General features: G+C 39.3%; 3 protein-coding genes across 12 annotated transcripts; all 3 read right to left on the minus strand.

The window, feature by feature from the left end:
* Nucleotides 1–267: 267 nt before the first annotated feature.
* Nucleotides 268–4,177, minus strand: LOC119997277 (RNA-binding KH domain-containing protein PEPPER-like). 4 transcript variants are annotated; one of them, XM_038844178.1, is made up of 7 exons: nucleotides 3,823–4,177; nucleotides 3,572–3,658; nucleotides 3,039–3,297; nucleotides 2,006–2,127; nucleotides 1,668–1,931; nucleotides 1,039–1,233; nucleotides 368–710 (listed from the first exon to the last, which is right to left on the minus strand). In XM_038844178.1, exons 1-7 carry the CDS (start codon nucleotides 4,102–4,104, stop codon nucleotides 519–521), a joined length of 1,401 nt encoding a protein of 466 aa, XP_038700106.1. In that variant the 5' UTR covers nucleotides 4,105–4,177; the 3' UTR covers nucleotides 368–518. The 4 variants fall into 4 exon arrangements, with proteins under 4 accessions (XP_038700107.1, XP_038700106.1, XP_038700105.1 ...); XM_038844177.1 differs by having other exon boundaries at nucleotides 2,006–2,154; XM_038844179.1 differs by lacking the exon at nucleotides 3,572–3,658 and having other exon boundaries at nucleotides 268–710; nucleotides 2,006–2,154.
* Nucleotides 4,178–4,553: 376 nt separating this feature from the next.
* LOC119996413 (cryptochrome DASH, chloroplastic/mitochondrial) lies at nucleotides 4,554–12,571 on the minus strand. 6 transcript variants are annotated; one of them, XM_038843034.1, is made up of 18 exons: nucleotides 12,449–12,571; nucleotides 12,332–12,363; nucleotides 12,098–12,254; nucleotides 10,770–10,889; nucleotides 9,463–9,713; nucleotides 8,525–9,265; nucleotides 8,289–8,428; nucleotides 7,970–8,197; nucleotides 7,765–7,890; nucleotides 7,567–7,641; nucleotides 7,214–7,330; nucleotides 7,077–7,123; nucleotides 6,767–6,843; nucleotides 6,584–6,659; nucleotides 5,864–5,933; nucleotides 5,581–5,704; nucleotides 5,318–5,367; nucleotides 4,554–4,984 (listed from the first exon to the last, which is right to left on the minus strand). In XM_038843034.1, the coding sequence occupies exons 6-18, from the start codon at nucleotides 8,964–8,966 to the stop codon at nucleotides 4,772–4,774; spliced, it is 1,785 nt and encodes a 594-aa protein (XP_038698962.1). In that variant the 5' UTR covers nucleotides 8,967–9,265; nucleotides 9,463–9,713; nucleotides 10,770–10,889; nucleotides 12,098–12,254; nucleotides 12,332–12,363; nucleotides 12,449–12,571; the 3' UTR covers nucleotides 4,554–4,771. The 6 variants fall into 6 exon arrangements, with proteins under 6 accessions (XP_038698962.1, XP_038698966.1, XP_038698963.1 ...); XM_038843038.1 differs by having other exon boundaries at nucleotides 8,525–9,713; nucleotides 12,332–12,359; XM_038843035.1 differs by having other exon boundaries at nucleotides 8,525–9,713; nucleotides 12,105–12,254.
* A 1,085-nt stretch (nucleotides 12,572–13,656) lies between these two features.
* LOC119996417 (probable plastid-lipid-associated protein 8, chloroplastic) lies at nucleotides 13,657–19,961 on the minus strand. Of its 2 annotated transcripts, none has more exons than XM_038843043.1 (5): nucleotides 19,550–19,961; nucleotides 14,523–14,546; nucleotides 14,320–14,443; nucleotides 14,044–14,223; nucleotides 13,657–13,969 (listed from the first exon to the last, which is right to left on the minus strand). In XM_038843043.1, exons 1-5 carry the CDS (start codon nucleotides 19,736–19,738, stop codon nucleotides 13,779–13,781), a joined length of 708 nt encoding a protein of 235 aa, XP_038698971.1. In that variant the 5' UTR covers nucleotides 19,739–19,961; the 3' UTR covers nucleotides 13,657–13,778. The 2 variants fall into 2 exon arrangements, with proteins under 2 accessions (XP_038698971.1, XP_038698970.1); XM_038843042.1 differs by having other exon boundaries at nucleotides 14,523–14,551; nucleotides 19,555–19,907.
* Between the last annotated feature and the right edge of the window lie 2,499 nt (nucleotides 19,962–22,460).

Below are 22,460 nucleotides of genomic sequence, written 5' to 3' on the forward strand. Positions count from 1 at the left end.
GGTGTCCTCCAGCATGCATGTATGTAGCTTATAATTGAATAGCAATTTGGCTGGATGGAAAAATGGCAACAAGATTTTGCCGAAACCATGCTGTAAACTTGTGATATCCACAACTGAGAGAGCTCTTTTTTCTGAAATATGTCGCCACAAATTATTTTCTAGTATTCAAAAGACGGATGGAGATGGGGATGAATGCTCCCTCTGATGATTGGCTGATGAGCATCAATTGTTGTCCATTTGTCTCTCTTCGATGATGAATGGCCAAAATTCAGAAATTACACAACATTAACATCGCTCTAAGCTGGTTGTGTGTCCAATGCTCCTATTGTCCTATAGGCTCCAACTACCCTAAAGGCAATGGCCAAGCGCAGGCTAACAAATTATTTATAGACAGGTTAAAACTCAATTTCCTAGCAAGTAGTATCCTCTTCCTTCTTTTCACGTAAAAGGTGAATTATCAAGAGCTACACTGCTCAATATGGCTGTTCCTGGAACATACATATACTAAGAAATGCAATTCAGAACCTATAATTGCCATAGCCTCTGATACTAGGGGATCTGTGCTCAAAACTTGAGGATCTGTACCCACCTGCATTGGAAGCAAAAGAGGATGAAGGGTATGCAGTTTCTGGCATGTCTGAGTATGAACTTGATCTCGCATCAATATCCCTGTACATGCTTGCAGGTTCCTTGTGGCTGCTTATAAACTCCTATGAAAAATAACACAAATTGAAACAGTTAATGTCACACGCAGATCTGCATATTTTCTTCGCAGTACCAAGTTTAAAATCGTATGAGGGCTTTAATGGAAGAAAGCCTAGTTTCAACAATGCAGAAATACAACTAATACACATACACGTAAATACAGGAACCAATCTTTAGTAAAGAATATCATGAATTAACCAATTAACTTGGTAGGATCTCAGGAAGGCATGTAATCTAATAAAAGCCACTGAACACAGTGCAGGAAGGTGGGAGAGTGAGAGAGAGAAGGATGTGTCAGGAAGCTGAATTCAAGCTCTTATCATAGAAAACTACCTGAATGAGCAGTTGAGCAGTCTGCACTTGGGAAGTAGAACCCTTAATCTCAATAGTAATATCATCGGAAAAACACCTACTCTCTTGGACTGTGAGGATTGCTCCACTAGTACTACGAATGTAGGCAATATTCGACCCACCAATCCCAATGATGTCCTCTGCGTATGAGAGAGACACTTGCATCGTATGTGTCACCTGAACATCAAACAATTATTGCCATCAATACAAAGAGAGAAGGGGAAAAAAACTAAATCAAGGGTCAAAAAACAATATAAAGAAAATGGTTCAAAAGCTCAGCATAAAGAAATAAAGGGTGGATGTGAAAATTTCCCAGAAAAAATATTCCACAGACCGCACCTCAAAGGCAAATCCTTTCAACTAAGGAAACAAACCCAGGAATCCACCCAGAAGTCCTGTGTACATTGACTTCAGAATACCAGTAACCACCCACAGTAGCTTTTGCACAATGAGATACAGAACCAAATTATTCTAAAATACAATAATCACGTTTCTTAGCATGACCATGCCACTACGCACAATGATTACCAGTCTAAGCATAAACCAAAAGATTCAAAACCATGGTTGCAGTAGTAATAACAGCGTCAACAAGTCCCAACTGTCAAACAAACCTGAGTTACCAAAGGTGTACCAGTATGTCGAACTCCTGGCAAACGTAACCCACCAAATGCAGGATCTTGTCCATAATGAGAGAACCCAGATTGTGTGATTTCTGCGTCTAGATGTGCTTCACGATCATACATAAAAGGATCACGCTTTAAAGATAGGGAATAATCAGAACCAATGCCAGTTTGAGAAATAGGAGCAGAATGGAATGGTCGAATTTTATCAACAGGTGAATCCACTGGAAGATCATGCGAAATTGTTGCACTATACTGCAAAAGAGTAGTACGTATTACTATGCATCTGTTGCACTTTTGTGGCAACAAATTTTAAGTTTTTAACTTACCATTTTTTCAAATACAGGAATGACACTGTGATCAACCAAGAACTTCCTCAGCTGTAATAGAACCGCTTGAAGTGCTTTAAGAACCTTCTTAGTTTCGCCATGTATCTCTATAATTCTCTCATCTGAAGTCAAATAGGAGGGCGATTCATCTATGTAGAAAAAATGTCAGCATTACAATTACAGTTAAAAAAGAAGAAGAACAGCAACAAAATGAAACGAGCCTAGGGATGCGAATATGAGAAAAGGACAGCCATCGATACAATAAGCAGACAAGTAAGAAACAAAACCAAATGATACTACTTTAAATCAAACAAATGTAATCACTAAATTAAAAGAAAACAAAAAAAAAAAAGAGGAAGTGGAACTTTTAGACAAATAAGCATACATCAAATTCACAAGAGACTGAAAAGAAAAATTCAATCCTTCATAGAGAATACATCCTTGGGAACCAAGTTTTGAACATGATCTTCTATTCAAAGTTGATAATCATAATCCAATTTACAGTTCCTTGTGGAACATAATGTTCTGAAAGCTTTTCCTCACAACGACAAATTAAATTTGACGAGGCACATCCATGAAGTCATCTTCAAGATCTAATCCAGGATGGGAAGTATGATATGCTGAAAGGACAATTTTCTTAAGCATGTAAAGAAAGGAATTCATTTATTCTAACATCATTGTTCCTTTCCTTTGAAGTGGAAAAAAATGCAAATGCACAAAGAACTAGAGAATGAATTCAATGAATATGTACTGTTAACCCTGTCCTTCCCATCTCCAAGAAACTGAACAATACGAGTATTTTGCACAAGCATACAGCGTAGTTCCCGCCTTCCAAATGAAGGGCATAGTGCCAACCTGTTTTCAACCACATGTATAACAAAAGTCCATCTCCGAGATGAAACTGAAAATATACACTGAAGTAAAAGTTGGAAGATTTTTGAATGACTTGCACTTGTTAAAATGGAGTAAAAAGTAAAAAACCAGCATGAGCACATACAATACTTTCTTAAGATCAAAATTACTCAAAGCACACCTTCTAGGAAAACTCGTACAGAGGCACCGGTGCTCTCATGTAATGATTTGATCATAGATCCTTGCTTCCCAATCAAGGAAATTGCCTGTGAAGATGCCACTAAAAACCTAGCAGAACAAAAGGCAGACCCGCCATCAGCTGAATCACAATCTTCACCTTCAATACTAGATAGACCATTGACGCATTTGAATACTCTGAGCACTGCATCCATTGCAGGGGACAGTTCTGCCTCAAGTTCTTCTCTTCCGGATATCATAACCTGGCAAAAGGACAACACAAAGTTATGTCATAACAGGTCCGCAAAGTTGGAGAAAGTTAAACAAAGAAAACCCATGTCAACCTTGCACTAGTAGATTCTTTGCAAACTAATCAAGCAAGAAAAATAAGAATGAGAAGTCGCCGAGAAGAGTAGAGGAAGACAGTCTAGGTTTAAATTAATGACTCTGATTATTATACCAAATGTTAGTGACCTAGCTCAATGCTACGCCAAAAACTCGAGAGCTGTTGGTAAACGCCAAGTTAGGCCCTCATACCCTTAGCCCACGACAGCATATGAACCCTAAAAGTATCAGCTCCAACGTGTTATCTCCGACCGCAAAGCTCTGAAACCCATGCCTCTCCTAAGTATAGCAATGAAATAAAGCAAAAGCTCAAATGTCTCGAACAAACTAATTTTCAAGGATCCTAGCCATAAGAACAGTACCCCAATAATTATAAATAAATAAAATAAAAAAACCAACAGATAAAAAAACCGAAATAGATAAGGTCAGAGAAAGACACTGACGACACGATCAGAGCTGCGGACAGGGCCTTCGAAGACGCGAATACGGGCGCCGGTCTCTCCGCAGATCTTCTTGACGTGCTCGCCCTTGCGGCCAATGATACTGCCCACCTTGGCCACCGTTACTATTAGCCTAAACACGTTGTCTCCCGGCCACCCCGGCCATTTGGCCGCCCCTTGCTGCTGTACTTGTTCCACTTGTATAGGCTCTGCTTCTGCGGGCTCAATTTCCACGGCGGTGACTCCCATTGTCGCGGCCTCCGCATAAGGAGCGTCGTCTGGCATGGCTTCTCTGGAGAGCTGAGAGGGAGAACGGGGTTTTTGTTTTTGGCTGGATTTGTCTAATTGAACCAAATTACTCTACTAAACATCCACGACGAATATGACAATAATATTAATAATTTTCCAAATAAATACATATCAAAATCGGCCCAACAAATTGTTCAAAATTCAAAATGGGTCACTTTGGGCCACTAATCGGGCTCTCATGGTTTTTAGACAGTGGGCAAAGGAAGGGCCCGTGCTCATCACTGGTTTAACTGGTAAATGAGTCCAAATCCATCCTACAGTGTCGCGCGCAGTCTTGTCCAATACAATTATACACGAGGAGTAGAGATAAAGGTTGTCCATTATAACCAAACCAACCAGAGAGATGACTCAATTAACAATCAAGTGGATTAAGTATACTTGGATAAATTATTTGATATTCTTTAACAATCAAGTGGATTAAGGTTCAATTCCAACATCACCTAACTAACATAAGTCTCGCATTCTAACTCCAGTTGAATAAATTATTTGATATTCTTTTCATAAAGAATATGTCTCCAGTCTTGACTGACTAGATTTCAAAACGACCACATTTTCTTATCATCTGGATTGGTACGTGCTCGTAGCAACAAACATTCTTAAATTATTATGAAAATTAAAACTTGGTAAGGATGCATTTATTATCCTATATCTTGCGCCCTCTTGTCTTTCTCCTTCCGGAACCGGAACTGGAACTGGCTCCTCTTGAAGAAGAGGCCATGTTTGGGTTGCCAAACTTTAGAGGTACGATTTGCTGAATGTACGACTTTCCAGGAAAGTTTCTCTTATCATTTGGAAGGGATTGTAGCTGTGGCAACCAATAAGCTACGTACTTGCCTTCGGGATCATATGTCTGTGCCTGGAGGAACATCATGGAAACATTGCGGGAATATAAAAATCTCAAAACTACACCACTGAACCTATGCTGAGAATCAGATGAAGACATCTTTTCTGACATGATTAATGTGCAACCTTTGCTTCCTCTTTTCTTTCAGATAACAGTAAAGAATTTCATCCGACAAAAAAAATAACAGTGAGAAGACTGCAATTAGGGTCAAAACATTCTTCTTTTCAAGTGTTAAAATGAAGGCATTTTTTAGTGTTAAAATGAAGGCATGCATACTCCTCTACGTTACAATGGAGTGGTAGTGGTCAAATACAACTTTAACCTAGTTATTTTCAGTGCGCTTACTTGCTTTGGTATGCCGAAATATCGATCTTCTCTCGGGTCATTCCCAACACCTAAATGACACAAGTTGAGCAGGATTAGACCTCTGTATGCACAACCATCAGAAACCAAACTCATCTTTACCATTCTCTACAAGACTGAAAAAAAAAAAAAATGCAACTTCCGAGATGCTTGTTCACACACGCTATAAGGAAGACATGTGAAATCAGTAACATGCCACTAATGCATTAGACATTTATGAAAAAACCAGCTAAATAACAAATTACCTGCACCATAGGTCCAGTTTCCATAATTGGAACATGGGTCATAATCCAAAAGGCAAGTCTCAAACCATTCAGCTCCCATACGCCAATCAATCCCCATATCTCGCACAAGAAAAGAACAAACAATCTGCAGAAATATAGAATGATTTACGTGTGATGTCCAGGATTTTGTTCACAGTATTTAGGAGTATAAGAGGAACATTGAGCTGTCCAGAATATACAAGAATCTGGTAAAAGTATACTCATTACGAGCATATTGTGGAACCATAATTAAGGGCTCACTCACCTGCCGCCCTCGGTTTGACATGAACCCAGTGGTCGACAATTCTTTCATATTGGCATCTATGAGAGGATACCTAGAAACATAAAACTTACTGAGCAGGCTGCTGAAACATCATAATATTCATTATAATCAAAGCCACAGAAGCATACTATGGTTCTTGCTTCTGGAATCAGGACTAGAAAATGTGAATGAAATTGAATTATGATAACATCATAATTTAAATGCTGTGCACTATATTTTCAGAGCCATGTAATTTTCAGTAATTAAATGGTTTCTTTATTTTCAAATTCATAAAAAGTATACTACTGAAAAGTACAAGTATCAGACAAAAGGATGACAGCTCTAGCGCCTAGAGATAGAGGTAGGGTTCATCGCCTTACGACTGGATTGCAGAGTTGTCTCTATCTGGCAGGGATGTACTGAGATAGAAGGAAGACGTAGTCAACCTGACAGTACAGAAAGATGGAATAGCACAGGAAGTAAAGCAAGCTCAGCTTTGCGGAGCGAGAACGGAGAGTACTAGACTGATAGAAGGACTCCCATTTGCAAATCAAAGGAACTAGGAAAGAGTACTGATCTGAAGCAGTTCTAACATAAAAAAATTCTTTAGCCATTGAAGGTTACATGAGCGAGTGCCGAGTGCGTGTCCATGCCCCACAGATATGCAAAATTTAAGAACAGAAGTGCAATTAGACAAACACATATTTAGTTCAAACAATGTACCCGGTACAGCCATCTCTCCAAGACTCGAACAATTTTTGGTCTTGACTCCACCTCTGTTCCACTTTTCTTGGGCCACCTAAAAGCAGAAGTAGCAATAACAGAAAAATGTGTCCACTTTAACTAAATGTAGCTTAAATTCATTGTAATGCTAAAAGGAGTTGGTTAACTGATCTCAAACTATACCGAGATGGAAAATGGAATTGCCATATTTGATAGATATAAACTTGAAGTAATCTCTCCATATCAGCTCAAATAAAACCCTGGAACCAAATGTCAGATTCAGGAAAGAGTGAAGGTTCCACAACAGACAATGAAAATTTTCCATCCAACAATAGTTTCAAATCTTAATTCATGTGGAGGATAATATCTCAATGAAGATAGTTCAGAATAAATGACATTTCTAAACACAATATAGCAGATGCGCTTATGTACATGCAAGTGAGTTCGTGATTCTGTTTATTTGTATGTAAGTGAGAAGGAGACGTATCTATACCAGTATGTTGAATTATTTGCCAGCCTTTCCCTCTCATATCTCTTCACCTAAAAGGAGTTATAAAAAGCATCATCCTCAGTTGGTTTAATCCTTTACTAATCGTGCACCTTAGCAGAAGAAAATATTAGAAAGTTCACCTCTTCGTATATGAAACGGGGAGATAGACTTCCTGAAGCAAGCCATGGAGAAAATTTTGTTGAGTAATCTGATCCTAACATACCATTCCTCGTCTCTTTATATATCCTGAGCAGATCCTGCAATGTGAAGGAAAGCAAAGCCTGATTGAAGAGCACTGGTTGGTATAAGCCCTTCCCCTTTTCATTTTCACATACATACTCTAAACTCTAGCGGTGAGGTAGAAGTTGTAAACCAACAACTACAATGCCACGGGATAAGTACTCAAAAACTGTTCCAAAGTTCAGTAATATGTTCTTAGAAATCTAACAGAAAATTAATCAATGTAAGATTTCTTTGGGGGTTCAAATCTTGCCTTCTTCCAAAAGTACTCGTGTACTCTGCTCAGCGCAGCACTTTCACCGCCAACAAGCCTCATTCCTTTGGTAACCTGTATCAGCATGAAAAGTGGACTAAAAGACATGACGATTTCTTGATTTCCACTAATAGAGTGAATCTCTGATATCTATAGGACATTGTTTGCACAGTAATGTGACTAGATGCATAAACCTGCCTTTTGTGGAAGAAGTCCAAGTTGATTAATAGAAGGGACACATCCCCAATCATCGAGACTAACTGGTGGCCCAAGAAACATAGGAATTGGAATGCAACTTTGAATTCCACAATTGGCTTCAACTGACTGCAAAAGTTAAATAGTCATTTTAACTCTCCGCAACTGAACATAACTGGACAATGAGATTAGAATGAGCCAATCATGCCTTGCGAAACTGAGTGTACACATCAGGTAAGCTACTGGTGTTGAATGGAAGGTCATCTACGTGGTACATTGTGCAGCTACTCCAAATAAGCTGTAGTTTACAATTCTTTAAGGAATTATGGCTTATGCATTCCCCGGGAAAGGAAAGCAGTTCAAGCCCCTGTAGACCTTTCCCCACCAATCTTTCCACATTCACCTCCTCACTGCAAGTTTCCTTTTGGGCAAACACCTGACCACATTACAAGTTTGAGTATCCACGTTTTACTGCTCCAAAAAAAAAATAATAATAAATACGCACTGCCACTATTAATTTACTAAACTGTATGAGCTCCAAATTGCTTTGCAAGTGGAGGGATTATCTCCTCGGGTTTCCCATATTTGATGAGCAGGTTAAGGCCTCTCTTGATCAAATTCTTCTTCAAATCCGCCAAGCAGTCAATTAGAAACTGGGCCCTCAAGGCTGTGCGAGACCAAAAAATCCATTACATTAAATACAATACAACACAGAGACACATTCAACTCAGAAAAGCATAATTCATATAGAAAAGACGCAAACCTCCAGTTTTTGGGAAACCAAAGTAATGCGTGGTTCCAGACAGGCGAGGATCTAAACAGTACACAGGCAACACTGCCTCAGACGAAGCCCAAGCCTTGTACAACACCTCATTGTCGAGTACTCTCAAATCGTTCCTAAACCAAACAATGGCAATGCCGGTGCCGTTTCTGTTCATGGTCTTAGATGCGTACCGCTCGAATGTTTGGTCTGCAATGCGGTCTATCTCATCCGTGTCTAACCCAGGGACCTGGTAGGTGGTATTACTGGTCGACGGAGAATAGGACCTGAGTTGGGTGCTTGAACTGGAATTCATGATTAGGACGCTCACTGGAAAATTATAGTGCGTTTGATTCGTTCGAGATGCGATGATCGAGGTGGGTTTTGATGGGTGAAGGAGTTTCCTCAGGAGGAAAAATGTAAAAGAGGAGCTGAGAATGGCCATGCATAGCACAAAACCTGCCAAGTCGAGACATTTGAGATTTTCCAAGACGGAGAGAGAGAAAGTGGAGTTGAAAAGTTGACACGCCGATCTCGGATTTCTTGTGACGTGGCATATTCGTAGCCTATAGCTTCAAATTCAGGCTTTCGGGCCGGATCATATTCCTAGATTGGGCTCATAATATGAAACTTACCCACCCAAAGAAAAAGGCCCAGAAAATGCGATAACGTTTGTTCAGTGAAAGAAGCGTATATTGTGTGAACTGAGATGCAATCTCCCCCAGCATTTACTGAAACTCGACCCTGAGAAATATTTTATTTTATTTTTTTTTAAAAAGGGTGGTCATAAAATATAGTATAGCACACGCCACCATTGCATGACTTGGATGACGAGCACAAAAATACCATCAAAGAAGTCAAAAGATGCATATACTGGTTTAGTGAGCTAGCACAGAAGGAACTATAAACAGCTGAGCTGTTCGATCAAGTAATCAACATACCTGTTGCTCGTTTCAGTGAGCTAGTTGAAGACAATATTGACACCAAAATGAAACTCAATGCCTTTAACATGGAAGAAGTTACTGGTAATTATGGGAGCTTTAAATAGTCAGAAGATATGAATTATCATACAGTTCGTACAGAACCGCTGAAGGGAAGGGAACAGGCAATTCAAGTAAGACCTACAGGTCTCGATTCAGATTTTATAGAAAACCAATGATGGTATCTTTGTCCTTTCAGAATGGTCCATGACCTGCAAAAATAATCAATAAATCATTAATTAATTAATTTCGTTTAACTAAGAGGCCCATATAAGAGCATTATTTAGCAATCATTTAATGCCTACAGTAATCTGGCACTTCGCCGATTACACCAAATCACAGTTGGATTATAATATGAATAGTAGAACATGTTATGCAGGGAAATGCTTTTCCATAACCTCGGGCTTAGGCTGCATCTATTTTGCCTTCCACACCTTCACCGTGGGAGCCTTGCAAACGAAAGCAGGGTTTGAAAGTAGAATATGGCATCCCAAATTGTATATTTAGCCTTCAGAGTTGTGAAGGAAAATAGTCCACAACACAGACAATTAAAAAAGGTCGCTAATATTTACCCTCTCATAGTTTACGTTACAATTATCAGCTACTGAAGCACTCTGTCACTGCAGCTCTTCTTTCATCCCTTCAATTCTCGTGGTAAAAAGGGTAACAATTCCTATGCACAAGGCTCCTCCAGTGGACTAGATCGGGGACAATAAATGGTTCATGTTTAAATAAGAGACAGACAGTATGTATGCAGATCTTACTCCAACATAATATGTAGAGATATTGTTTCTAGAAAGTGATCCTGTGACCACGAGGCTCTCTTAAATTATTTTTTTTCCTAAATAAACTTTTGCACGCCAGCCAAAGAATAAATACCATTCACTTCATACTTCATACTTCATACTTCATACAGTTAGAATTTTATCGTCTTTCCTCCAACATGAGCCTTCTTTTTTTGCTCCAAATGTCAAATGACTCCTAAAGTTTAGACATGCTGAATACATCCTCATAGAAACCGTAGGGAGGAAATAGATATTTCAAATCTAACAGAGTTATAACTTATAAGACACGAGGAGTCAGAGAAAGTCTTCTGCAGTTTTAGAAAATAATAGTTCCACATAAGCTTTGGGTTCACACCGGTCATAAATTAGGATTTAGCCCTTTTAATGCAGAAGAAATTAGTAAAAATAATTCCAAATTATATAAATTCAATTGCCACAAGCTTGTACCCATAAATATATGACACATCTGATATGATACCTTACCTGTAAAGTTGTTCGATGATTTAAAACCATTGAAAACAACTTGATTGATACATTAGCACGTGCTCGCAATTGCCCATGGCCATAAGCTCCACCAACACAAAACAATAATCTCGAAGCTCCCTGTAGCGTAAATAACGAAAAAAAAAAAAAAACTATAAAATATTATCCATAAGGAAGTCAATCAACTTTTCACGCACAAATCACAGGAAATCTGGGAGTCTTACATGCATGTATTGGGTGGGAATGGATCAATGATTTGGGGGCATCATGTACATATAATCATGCCAAATTCAGTCTTGAGATCTTATTCCAGCCAGTAAAAAGATGGTGGGAGGAGGGAATAACGGTAAATATAGGCATGGCTAGTGTCGCCCTCAAAAAATAACAAAATAACTTTAAGAGAGAAGAAGCAAAGAAGACAGAGAAGGGTATAATATAGGAATCCAAAAGTTGGTTCAGGATGTAGTGCCATAAGTAATAAGTTGACCAACATTCAAAATTGTATTGTCCAAGCAAAAGATGCATGCCTAAACTGACTGATTACAACTATATAAATGGAAGCGGAACCGACAGATATGGTCTTTTCACTTTTAATTCATGTTCAAACTTCACAAGTAAAAAAGAAAGAACAAGTTTCTCTTAAAAAAATCACATCCTTGATCCTTCCTTATCGTACTCCTCGTATCTCTCACTAAATCAGCCATTTGCTCAGAATCCATGTCTTGCCCGCACTCATTTAACATCAGCACCTATGAGTAGAAGATGACTTGATAAAAACCAATCAAGGTTGAGCTCGAAATATTATTTCAACTTTCAAATATATGAAAGAGGTAATTAGTGCATAGAATTGGTTTGAGTACAACTGTTCCTACAAAGTTTTCAAGTTGCACACCAAGTCTTAACTCTTAAGAGTCATAAAGTTCCCATACAGATGCAGCATCAACAATAAATTTGAGCTTTACTGAAAGTAATGAAGTTGTTAATATGTGACAAATAAATTTATGCTGGAAGCGAAACTATACAAGATTTTCGGAATGGTATTAGTCTTACTATGATATTACATAAAATTTCGTCGTATTAGAGTTTCCAATGTGGATTCACACATAAAATTTCGTAGTATTAGAGGTTCCAATGTGGATTCACAAACACAGACACGGAAAGTAGAAAACGAGACTATTCCCAATCATCATGCCTGATGAGGTTCAAGACGGCCATGTCTTCAACATCAATTTTCGCCCTCACATCACTATAATTGCGAAAATAGTGTAAATATAGGCAGATATTAGGACAGAGGAAAAAAAAAAGGTTAAGACTCGGAGGAAAAATACGCATTACTGAGCATGTCTGTGATTGGAGCGAAGTTGAACATCCTCTGCGGGGAAATAGAGCCTGAGCTTCGCAATATACTCTTCCACCAACATTTGCACTCCTGGAGACCTCTTCTTCTCCACTGTTCTAAGCCTTACTGGTAACACTCTTTGCATTCTAATTCGAATAAGCAAATCAACATTAGATATTTACACAGCTCAGAATTTGCTATCGCCAATTTTTGAATGATTTACCAGGGACTGGTCCACGTATCTACATCCTCTACCTTGATAGAAAAACCGAATGAAAACAAATTTCGATGAATAAAAGAATACAGGGAGGTTACAGGTGATGTATTAGAGTATAAAAACCTGAAACAGGGGGAGTGACTTTCTTTGCGTTGATGCTGAAACAGGTAGTGACTGTCACGCGATGAAATAATCATCTAGCTCGAAGAGGGGAAACTGAAGAGGTGCCTGACAGCGTGTGCTTCCCTTAGCTCAACCGGGAGGGATTCAACTTCAAGCATTCAAGGTTGGGTTGTTTTTTTTTTTTTTTCTTTTGGAGCTTTCGGTAATTCAAGATTGGGCCATCGATCCTCTCCGATCTGTAATTCTTATGGACTGCTCAGTAGATTAGTAGGCCCATTTTCTAACGAAATTTGAATCAGCCCAATAGGCCTGGGCCTGAAGTACTGCTCTTTCCACCATTCAGGCTTTGAAACCTCTCCAGACCAGAAGTCTCGGTCAGCATTGAAGAGCATTGGTCCTAGTTTATCTTTTTTTGATGGAATGGTCCTAGTTTATCTATTTGACTTTGTGGGACAGTCTGAAATAATCTGTGGGTGTCACAGCTCTTTCCTTCATTTTTCTCTGTTTTGATTTTCAATCTGTACCCGTGAGTCATCTTTGAGAATTTCTCTATTGTTTGCTTTTGTAAACATCAAGAGATAAACCTTGAGCCTTTTTTTTTTTTGTAAATCCTGACCGAGTATCTACCTTGTGAGGTTGTAATGTGCTTATTGTGTTGTGAAATTGGCTAAGAGGATTCAACTCTGAATTTGGAGACAAAATTCACCCCCTCTTGCCTCTTGGCTAAGATGGCCTGCAAACCACATCATCATCTAATCCAGGAATTCAATTGGTATTCTGGCTAATCTGAGTGAGCATCATGACATTCCCAAAGTTGGGCCTGGCTAATTCACCTCTTTGACCCTGAAGAACCTTCACATCAGCAGCTTACTTAAGCTCTACTTCCTGTTTCTGTCTCTGCGTGCTTGCACTGCAAACTTCCGAAACATGCGCCTTTGTTCTGTTATGAGCAATGCAACGTATGATAGAGGAGTGTGTTCGTCTTTGCTAACATGTAGTATTATTGACTAATTACACGCAGCTCTCAACACGTAAGTTTATGGCTCTAATCGTGCTGAAATTGGTAGGAAGAAATTGTTGAATGCGATTGAATCATGTGTAACGCAATTAAAATGGATTGTTTGGAATTCAAATGAAATGTTGAAGAAGAGGTTCTCTATTCAACATAAATTTTAAAGGCCCCGCATCTCTCGATAGACACAGGAACAAGATAGTAATAAAATTTATCCATGATGACGATGTTATCTTCAGATCAGATTCACATGAAAAACTGCAGATATCATTTTTGCAGGGCAGATACAATGGAATACACTTCATAATTTCATGTTGGCTAATTGCATCTTTGAAAAACAAACAAGGAGCCCTTGGAACCTTTACCCAGTCGGATCTTCTCGTCTACGTACGTGATCTGCAGCTTTACCTCACTCTGCCCCCCATATCTGAAGTCCAAGGCTCCTACTTTCAGCTCAGGAGGCTCGAAGATTACTTGAATCCATTCACCATCCAAGGCCTTCAACTTCCCTGTAAAAATACATTTCCTCGGTCAGCATCACATAATATCTGCCATTAACCAACAATGAACCCTGCACACCTACCTTTCAAAGACACCTCTCCTTCGAGGAACCCAAAAGCCGAGAATGACACCTTATTTCTCACAGTGTCAGGAGCCTCTACAGCCTGAATCATCTCTTTGGTTCTGAAGAACAGGCGACCCAATGCGCTTCTGTAGCCACCTCCCGGAGATGTTGGCCTTGAACAGTACACAACATCCCACTCTGAACATCATAAGATTCTCAAAAGTGGTAAATAAAACTGTTCCTACACAATAAGAAGGCAGCAATTATGAGTTCAAGGAAGTAGATGGGGTTCACCTCCATAGATAAGAGGGCTCTTCACTGGTTCAGAAGTGCAGTACTCCTGCAACTCCTGAGCGACCTGCGCCACCTCTTGGTGTCCCTCTTGTGTTAGAGAAACTCCTCCGTCCGTTTGACTCACCTGAATGATCCAACAGTCAATTAATTGAAAAAGAAAAACAGAAAGGAAAACGGAAATGAACGCTATAATGGGAGCAAACCTTGGAGAGAATGGAATCGACCAGGTCATTGATAAGTCACCAACGTGATATGCTGCAAAAGTAGTGCCACAATCACTTCCCTAAATTGTGGCACTCAATATATTCTTTCCACAACAACTTCCCTAAATTGTGGCACTCAATATATTCTTTCCACAATCACTTCCTTGATTTGTGGCACTCAATATATTAATAGTGTCACAATCATTTCCCTAAATTGTGGCACTCAATATATTCTTTCCACAATCACTTCCTTGATTTGTGGCACTCAATATATTCTTTCCTTAGTTAAACTCTTGTAACTCATGTATATATAGAAGTGTAATATTGAGAATCAAATACAACAATTTTATTCACTCTCTCTATTTCTTCATGGTATCGGAGCCCTAGACTCCACTCTCATCCAATCTTCCAATCTTTATTTCCGGCCATGGCTGAAACAAATACAGTCACGGTTATGACCAATGGCACAAACTCTTCTTCACCGGTCGTCTCAATCAACACAAACTCCATCATCTCTCAAAAACTGTCCAAAGGTGGAAATTATTCAATGTGGAGCTCGCAGATGACGAATCTTCTCCTCGGATATGATCTTATGAAATTCTTAGATGGAACTCATCCAAGTCCACCAATCGATGATCCAGAGTACAAAGCTTGGGCTCGGCAAGATCGTCTACTTCTCTTAGCCATTCAAACGGCTGTCACTGGACCAGCGGAACCGCTGGTATCTCGATGCAAAAGTGCAAAGGAGGCTTGGTGTAAACTCAAAACCACTTTTGCCAACAAATCCAACACTCGGATGGTTGGACTTATCGATTCTCTCACTAAAGTCAGTCAAGAAGGTAAGAGCATATCTGAGTATATGCAATCTGTTAAAACTATTATTGACGATCTTGCTATGATTGGACATGACTTGAGTGATGGAGAAATAGTAGTTCACACACTTAATGGACTAACTGCTGACTACAAAGAGATTAAAGCTGCCCTACGTGCAAGAGAGTCTCCCATCTCCTTTGAAGAACTGATGGAAAAACTTATAGACTATGAAACTAGTCTTAAGCACTCGGATTCAACAAAAGAAAGACCTTACATCACTGCTCAATTCTCACAGAAACAATACAACAAAAAAGGGAGAAACAACTACTCTCAGAAAGTATCACACTATGGAGGCAATGGTGGCAATCAATTCCAACAAAACTCATTTGGAAATCGTGGGAACCAGATTCACACTAATGGTTTCTCATCAAACCAATCCAATCGTAATTGGCGGTCCACTGCTAATGGGATTCAAACCAGAGTTGTTTGTCAATTGTGTGACAAACCAGGACATGTTGCTAAAGTATGTCGATCATCCCCTCGACCATTCAACTGGCCGCAAGCCAATCTCACAACTCATGATACTCAGAGCAATCAGTCAGGATGGATAGTTGACTCTGGAGCCTCTCATCACATCACTTCTGACTTGCAGAACTTATCAATCCACTCTGAGTATGGTGGTAATGAAGATATCATGGTTGGAGATGGTAATAACGTACCTATTACTCATATTGGATCTGGTACTCTTAAATCTAGTGATTCCATTTTTAAACTTAATAACGTTTTGTGTGCACCTCACATAAAAAAGAATCTTCTTTCTGTCTCGCAATTTTGTTCTCAAAATAATACTTCTGTTGAATTTTTTCCTACTTTCTTTCTTGTGAAGGATCTAGCTACGGGGGCATCCTTGGTGCGAGGCCGGAGTAGAGGAAACGTGTACGAGTGGCCAACCTCAGTGACCAGACCATTTTCTTCACCACAATACACAGCTCACCTGGCAACCACACCAAATTCCTCCTTTCCAACTGTCACTTGTTGGCATAGTCGCCTTGGTCACCCGTCCTCAAAAATTCTTCATCAAGTCATTGCTTCTCATCAACTACCAGTATCGAAGTCTAGTCCTTCTTCTAATTCCTGCAATGCATGCTTATGTAACAAAAGCCACAAACTTCCATTTGGTGTTTCTTCTTTAAAATGCTCTAGACCTCTGGAAATTCTCTTTATGGATGTTTGGGGTCCTGCCCCTCTTATTTCATTTGATAATTTTCGGTATTATGTTATTTTTGTGGATCATTTTACAAAATATACCTGGCTTTATCCACTCCAAAGAAAATCTGATGTCACTTCCATATTTGAACGTTTCAAATCTCTTGTTGAAAATTATTTTTCCGCAATGATTAAAACAGTATATACAGATGGAAGTGGCGAAGCAACCACCCTCGGTCACTGTCTCTCTCGGGTTGGAATTCAACACCTCAAATCTCCTCCTCATACACCTGAACATGTTGGGACAGCTGAGCGTAAACATCGTCATATAGTTGAAACTGCTCTCACTATGCTTCATCATGCCTCAATTCCACTCAAATATTGGTCCCTAGCATTTCAAGCTGCGGTCTACCTCATTAACCGAATGCCATCACCAGTCACACGTAATAAATCTCCTTTTTTTCATCTTTTTAAACAGTCACCAAATTATTTATCATTAAAATCTTTTGGTTGTCTATGCTATCCGTGGTTACGACCTTACACCTCTCACAAACTTGAACCTCGATCTCGTCCGTGTGTGTTCGTAGGCTACTCAATTCCCCATCATGCATACTTATGTCTTGATCCATCCACAACTAAAATCTTCACGTCTAGACATGTTCTTTTTGTGGAAACCAAGTTCCCTTTTCACACCAAACCTTTACCTATAGAGTCCTCCTATACACTACCATCCTTAGACACGTGGTTATCCAAACCACTTCATGAACCCATTCCTGTCATTCGTCTCACACCAACATCTACATTAACGCCACCCATATCACAAATTACCCAACCTGAATCTGTATCTTCTTCCCTCCCCACTCCTCCGTCAAACAACCAAACAACATCTCCTTCTCGCAGGTCTGTTTCTCTGAACCAGGACAACTTCGGCTCGGACTCCTCCTCTCCGTCTCACTCTCAGGATACCTCCAATTCTTCACATGTAAGTCTTTCTTCTCCTCTTTCATCTTCTCCTTCTCCCACCATCCATCCACCTCACCCTTACAACACCAGATTGCGTAATAACATCACCAAACCCAAGCGCCCACTTAATCTTCACACAACCACTACCTCTTCCACTGTTGAACCCTCTACCTTCAAACAAGCCCACCAACATCATGCCTGGCGTCAAGCCATGAGTGATGAATATACCGCTCTTCTTTCTAACCAAACATGGACTCTCGTTCCTCGTACTCCCACACAAAACGTTATTGGGTGCAAATGGGTCTACCGGATTAAGAAAAACCTTGATGGGTCAATAGCTCGTCACAAAGCTCGTTTAGTGGCCAAAGGGTTTCATCAACGACCAGGCATTGATTTTTCAGAAACCTATAGTCCTGTTGTCAAGCCTGCCACTGTTCGCTTATTACTTACTCTTGCTGTGACTAACGGTTGGTCCATTCGCCAACTCGATGTGAATAATGCTTTCTTGCAGGGCTCTTTATCTGATGTAGTGTTCATGGACCAGCCTCCTGGTTTTACAGATTTCAAATTCCCAAAACATGTGTGCCGATTACGGAAAGCCATCTATGGTCTTCGTCAAGCACCACGTGCTTGGTACCATGAACTTCGTACATTTCTCCTATCTGAAGGGTTTACCAATTCTCATTCGGATACATCACTGTTCATGCTACACACTGCTCATTCCATCCTTTATCTCTTGGTATATGTTGACGACATCATCATCACTGGTTCATCCGCTGCTCATGTGACAAACTTCATTACTACTCTTGCTCGTAGATTCTCGCTCAAGGATCTTGGTACACTTTCATATTTTCTTGGGATTGAAGCTCACTTTACCTCTAATGGTTTGTTTTTATCTCAGAGAAAATATATTAGAGATCTACTTCATCGAGCAAAAATGTCTGATGCCAAGCCTGTCTCTACACCCCTAGCTACAACTGCCGTGCTCAAGCTATTTGATGGTTCCCCACCAGTTGATGCCACCTTGTATCGCCAAACTCTTGGGTCATTGCAATATCTTTCACTTACCAGACCTGATGTCTCCTTTGCCATCAACAAGTTATCTCAATTCATGCATTGTCCTTCCACACTCCACTGGTCAGCAGTAAAACGCTTACTTCGCTATTTGGTTGGCACACTTGATCATGGTTTAATGATTCGCAAGCACTCACCTCGGACACTTCATGCATTTGCTGATGCCGACTGGGCAGGTAACCCTAATGATCGGACCTCAACCTCTGCCTATGTAGTCTTTCTTGGTGCCAATCCCATCTCGTGGAGTTCTAAAAAGCAAAAGACTGTAGCTCGTTCTTCGACAGAGGCCGAATATCGGGCAATTGCGTCTACTGCAGCTGAGGTTAATTGGGTAATGAATTTACTTCAAGAATTACGAGTGCCTACTTCTCAAGTTCCGGTAATCTACTGTGACAATATAAGTGCTACATATGTCTGCACCAATCCAGTTTTTCACTCTCGTATGAAGCATATTGCCATCGATTTTCATTTCGTTCGAGATCAAGTTGCTTCAGCTCGTCTACGTGTATCTCATGTTCATACATCTGATCAACTAGCTGACTCTCTCACCAAGCCGCTATCTCGTTCACATTTTCTCAGTCATCGGTCCAAGATTGGTGTCCTGAACGGCCAGTCAATCTTGCGGGGGCATGATAAGTCACCAACGTGATATGCTGCAAAAGTAGTGCCACAATCACTTCCCTAAATTGTGGCACTCAATATATTCTTTCCACAACAACTTCCCTAAATTGTGGCACTCAATATATTCTTTCCACAATCACTTCCTTGATTTGTGGCACTCAATATATTAATAGTGTCACAATCATTTCCCTAAATTGTGGCACTCAATATATTCTTTCCACAATCACTTCCTTGATTTGTGGCACTCAATATATTCTTTCCTTAGTTAAACTCTTGTAACTCATGTATATATAGAAGTGTAATATTGAGAATCAAATACAACAATTTTATTCACTCTCTCTATTTCTTCAGTCATCGGGGCGTGGTCCGGTGAGGACCCCCGGCGGGTTAGAGATCGAAATCGACCCCACGAGTCTCAAAGATCTTCTCTGTTGATTAAAGGAAATAGATGACTTCGAAAGAGAGTGTGGGGCTTTGGGTTTGCAAAATAAGGGTGACAGAGTTAGCGAAGAAGGCGAATGAGAAGATAATGCAGCCATGGAATTCTGAGATTCAAGCTTGGCTTCGCCGGGGAAAGATATCGTGAAATCTTTCGTGCTATTGTTATTGGTTCAAAATTGCCACGTCTTCATGGTAATCAAGCCACGCCCCACGAGGAGTCTCGTGATTTTATATGTGAACTTTTAATCTGATCCACTTAAATCATTCAATAACGGCTGAGATTAGAAGTAATTTTTTCTTGGATCAATACTGAAATGCCCTTAAACCTTAACTTTTTCACACGATCTCCAATCTTTCCACCGCCTTCATCGTCATTCAATCGTTGTCGACTTGTCGATCGCTTTGAACAGGACTCAATTGACTCCGCTTCCCTTCAAATTTTGAATGCAAGTAGTGTCTCCATTGAACCTTCCTCTCTTGCTCGCTTTGAATTTTGTCATCTTTTACAGTTGGTCTCTATATAGCAAAATCAACTTTCGTTGTGTGAAAAACATATTTGATTAAATTGTTGCTCTAAATTTCTTTCTTGGGTTGGTGAATGGATAGAAAGGCTCCGTTGAGGTTCATGCTGGGGAATTGATTTGGTCGGGTTCTTGTTGCTCCAGTGAGATTCATACAAACTGATTTGATTAAATTGATATGGTCAGGTTCTTGTTGCTCAATAGAGGTGCGTTGGTCGACCCCAAAGATAGATGGGGCAGCCTGGGTCTTGCTTCTCCAGCATCTCCACTCTCTCTGCAAGTCGCAATTCAACAACTATCGAAGCAAGTGATGATGACGAAGGATAAATCGTGTGAAGGAGAGGTGGAGATCTTGTGAAAGAAGCATGAAAGATAAGGGTATTTTAGTAATGGTCAACTAAAAAGTTACTTTTAATCTCAACCATTCAATGATTAACATTAAAATTTCTCATATAAAATATATGAGTGAGTCCTCATATGAAAATGACTATATATATATATATATATATTATATCCCTTCTTTACAAGTGCATTAAGGTGCAATTATGCGCATGGCTTCTATTCAATGACATTTTGCTTCTCAACTTTTTGAGACTATTTATGAATGTTAGGTCATCATTACTTTGAGCTTGAGATTTGTTCAAACATACATAAGTATTGATTTCACTACATAAATATTAAAATTCTCTTTATCATGAATTAACACCCGCGTAACGCGCGATCACCTAACCTAGTATCAAATTAAAAAAAAATATATATTTTTATTCTACAATTATTATACTGATTTAAAGATTTTATTTTGACAGATTTGAAGGTGATGTTAGATAAATTTAAAGTTTGATGGAGAACTACAAAAAAAAGAACAACGATCAACAATAGTGGGTGCATTGCATTTAAAAAAGTAGTGTGCACATTGAAATATTCAATTAGATTAATGTAGTAACTCATACTCTTGCGATGATGACTAAACATGATAGAGAGCAATATGTGTGGTCAAATTATTGTCCTATTGAAATTGAGTACCTTGTTATAAAGGACCAACTTCGTCTATTGTAATGCCGTGTTTTTAAATGAAATTTTCTTAAAAAAACAGAAATACAAGACTGTAGTAAAAGAATATAATCATGGATCAATCATTGCTTTTGAACTCGAGAAAAATTGTAGCGAAGTTTCATTATATACAATCCTATGTTAATAATCGGATTTGAATTGCAAATCCTTATTATGAAATGAAATATTTGTATTATTCGAAGTGCAATGTCATTTGTAGATGTAATGCTTCATAGCCAATAGAATACTCTCAAAAAAATTTAATTCAATTTAGTTGAGAATGGTAAATCATACTTACAAAATTGAATTCAAATTCCTGTAGTTTGTAATATTTTAATGCATAAGTAGATAATTTAGTCTGCCCCTGCGAAGGTGTGTGAGCTTAGTCTGCCCCTGTGTGAGATTGGTTTGTGCCTCTAGCGAAGCCTGTTGACACTTGTACTTTCGTAGACTTGATTTGGTGGTGTGTTACTTAAAAAAAATCAAAAAGAAAAAAAGTCATTGAATATTTTTCCAATGTAAGTGCAATTTTCACAAAGACCTGCAAGGGCAACTACGTATATCTGAAAGAGTATGACCAACCGAAAAGTCAAGATTAATTAATAATTTAGTAACGAGAATTTTCTACCTCTAAAAAAAACCTTTCAACTCTCATCTCATCTTCAAAATCGATTGGGAAGGAGGAGAGATCCGATTCTTCTTCTCCTCCCCATCTCTTCCTCCTCCCATGGAATTTATCTGTCATTTCTCAATCTAGATCTATTTATTTTTTTAATGTCTTTTGTGTTGAATAAAGATTTTGCAGGGTTTATCTTCTCCGACTGTACATCTCCCCAATCTGTTACGAATCTTCAATCATCGGTGTTTCTGGTGTGTTCTAACGACGTATATTCGGTTGTATAGTGATAAGATTTTTTTTTTTGAATACAAGTACAAATACAATATACGACACACCACCAGATCAAACCTATGAAAGTACAGGTGTCAACAGGCCCCATGCAGGAGGCACAAATCAAGCCCACGTAGGGGCAGACTAAACCCACACACTTCCTTATAAATATTCGGAGGAGGTGAGACTAGAACCCATGACCTCAGTCAGGGAATAGTGATAAGATTTTCATATCTTAAAGAGATCGACATCTCTTATTGAAGGGGAAGCTAAGATCTTTGCAGTATATCCAAGTTATAATGTGTGTGTTGGTTTTTTTATTCAATATTTGTTTCCCACGCATACACTGGTGGGAACATG

Source organism: Tripterygium wilfordii, chromosome 4, assembly GCF_013401445.1.
Source record: "Tripterygium wilfordii isolate XIE 37 chromosome 4, ASM1340144v1, whole genome shotgun sequence".
NCBI lineage: Eukaryota > Viridiplantae > Streptophyta > Magnoliopsida > Celastrales > Celastraceae > Tripterygium > Tripterygium wilfordii.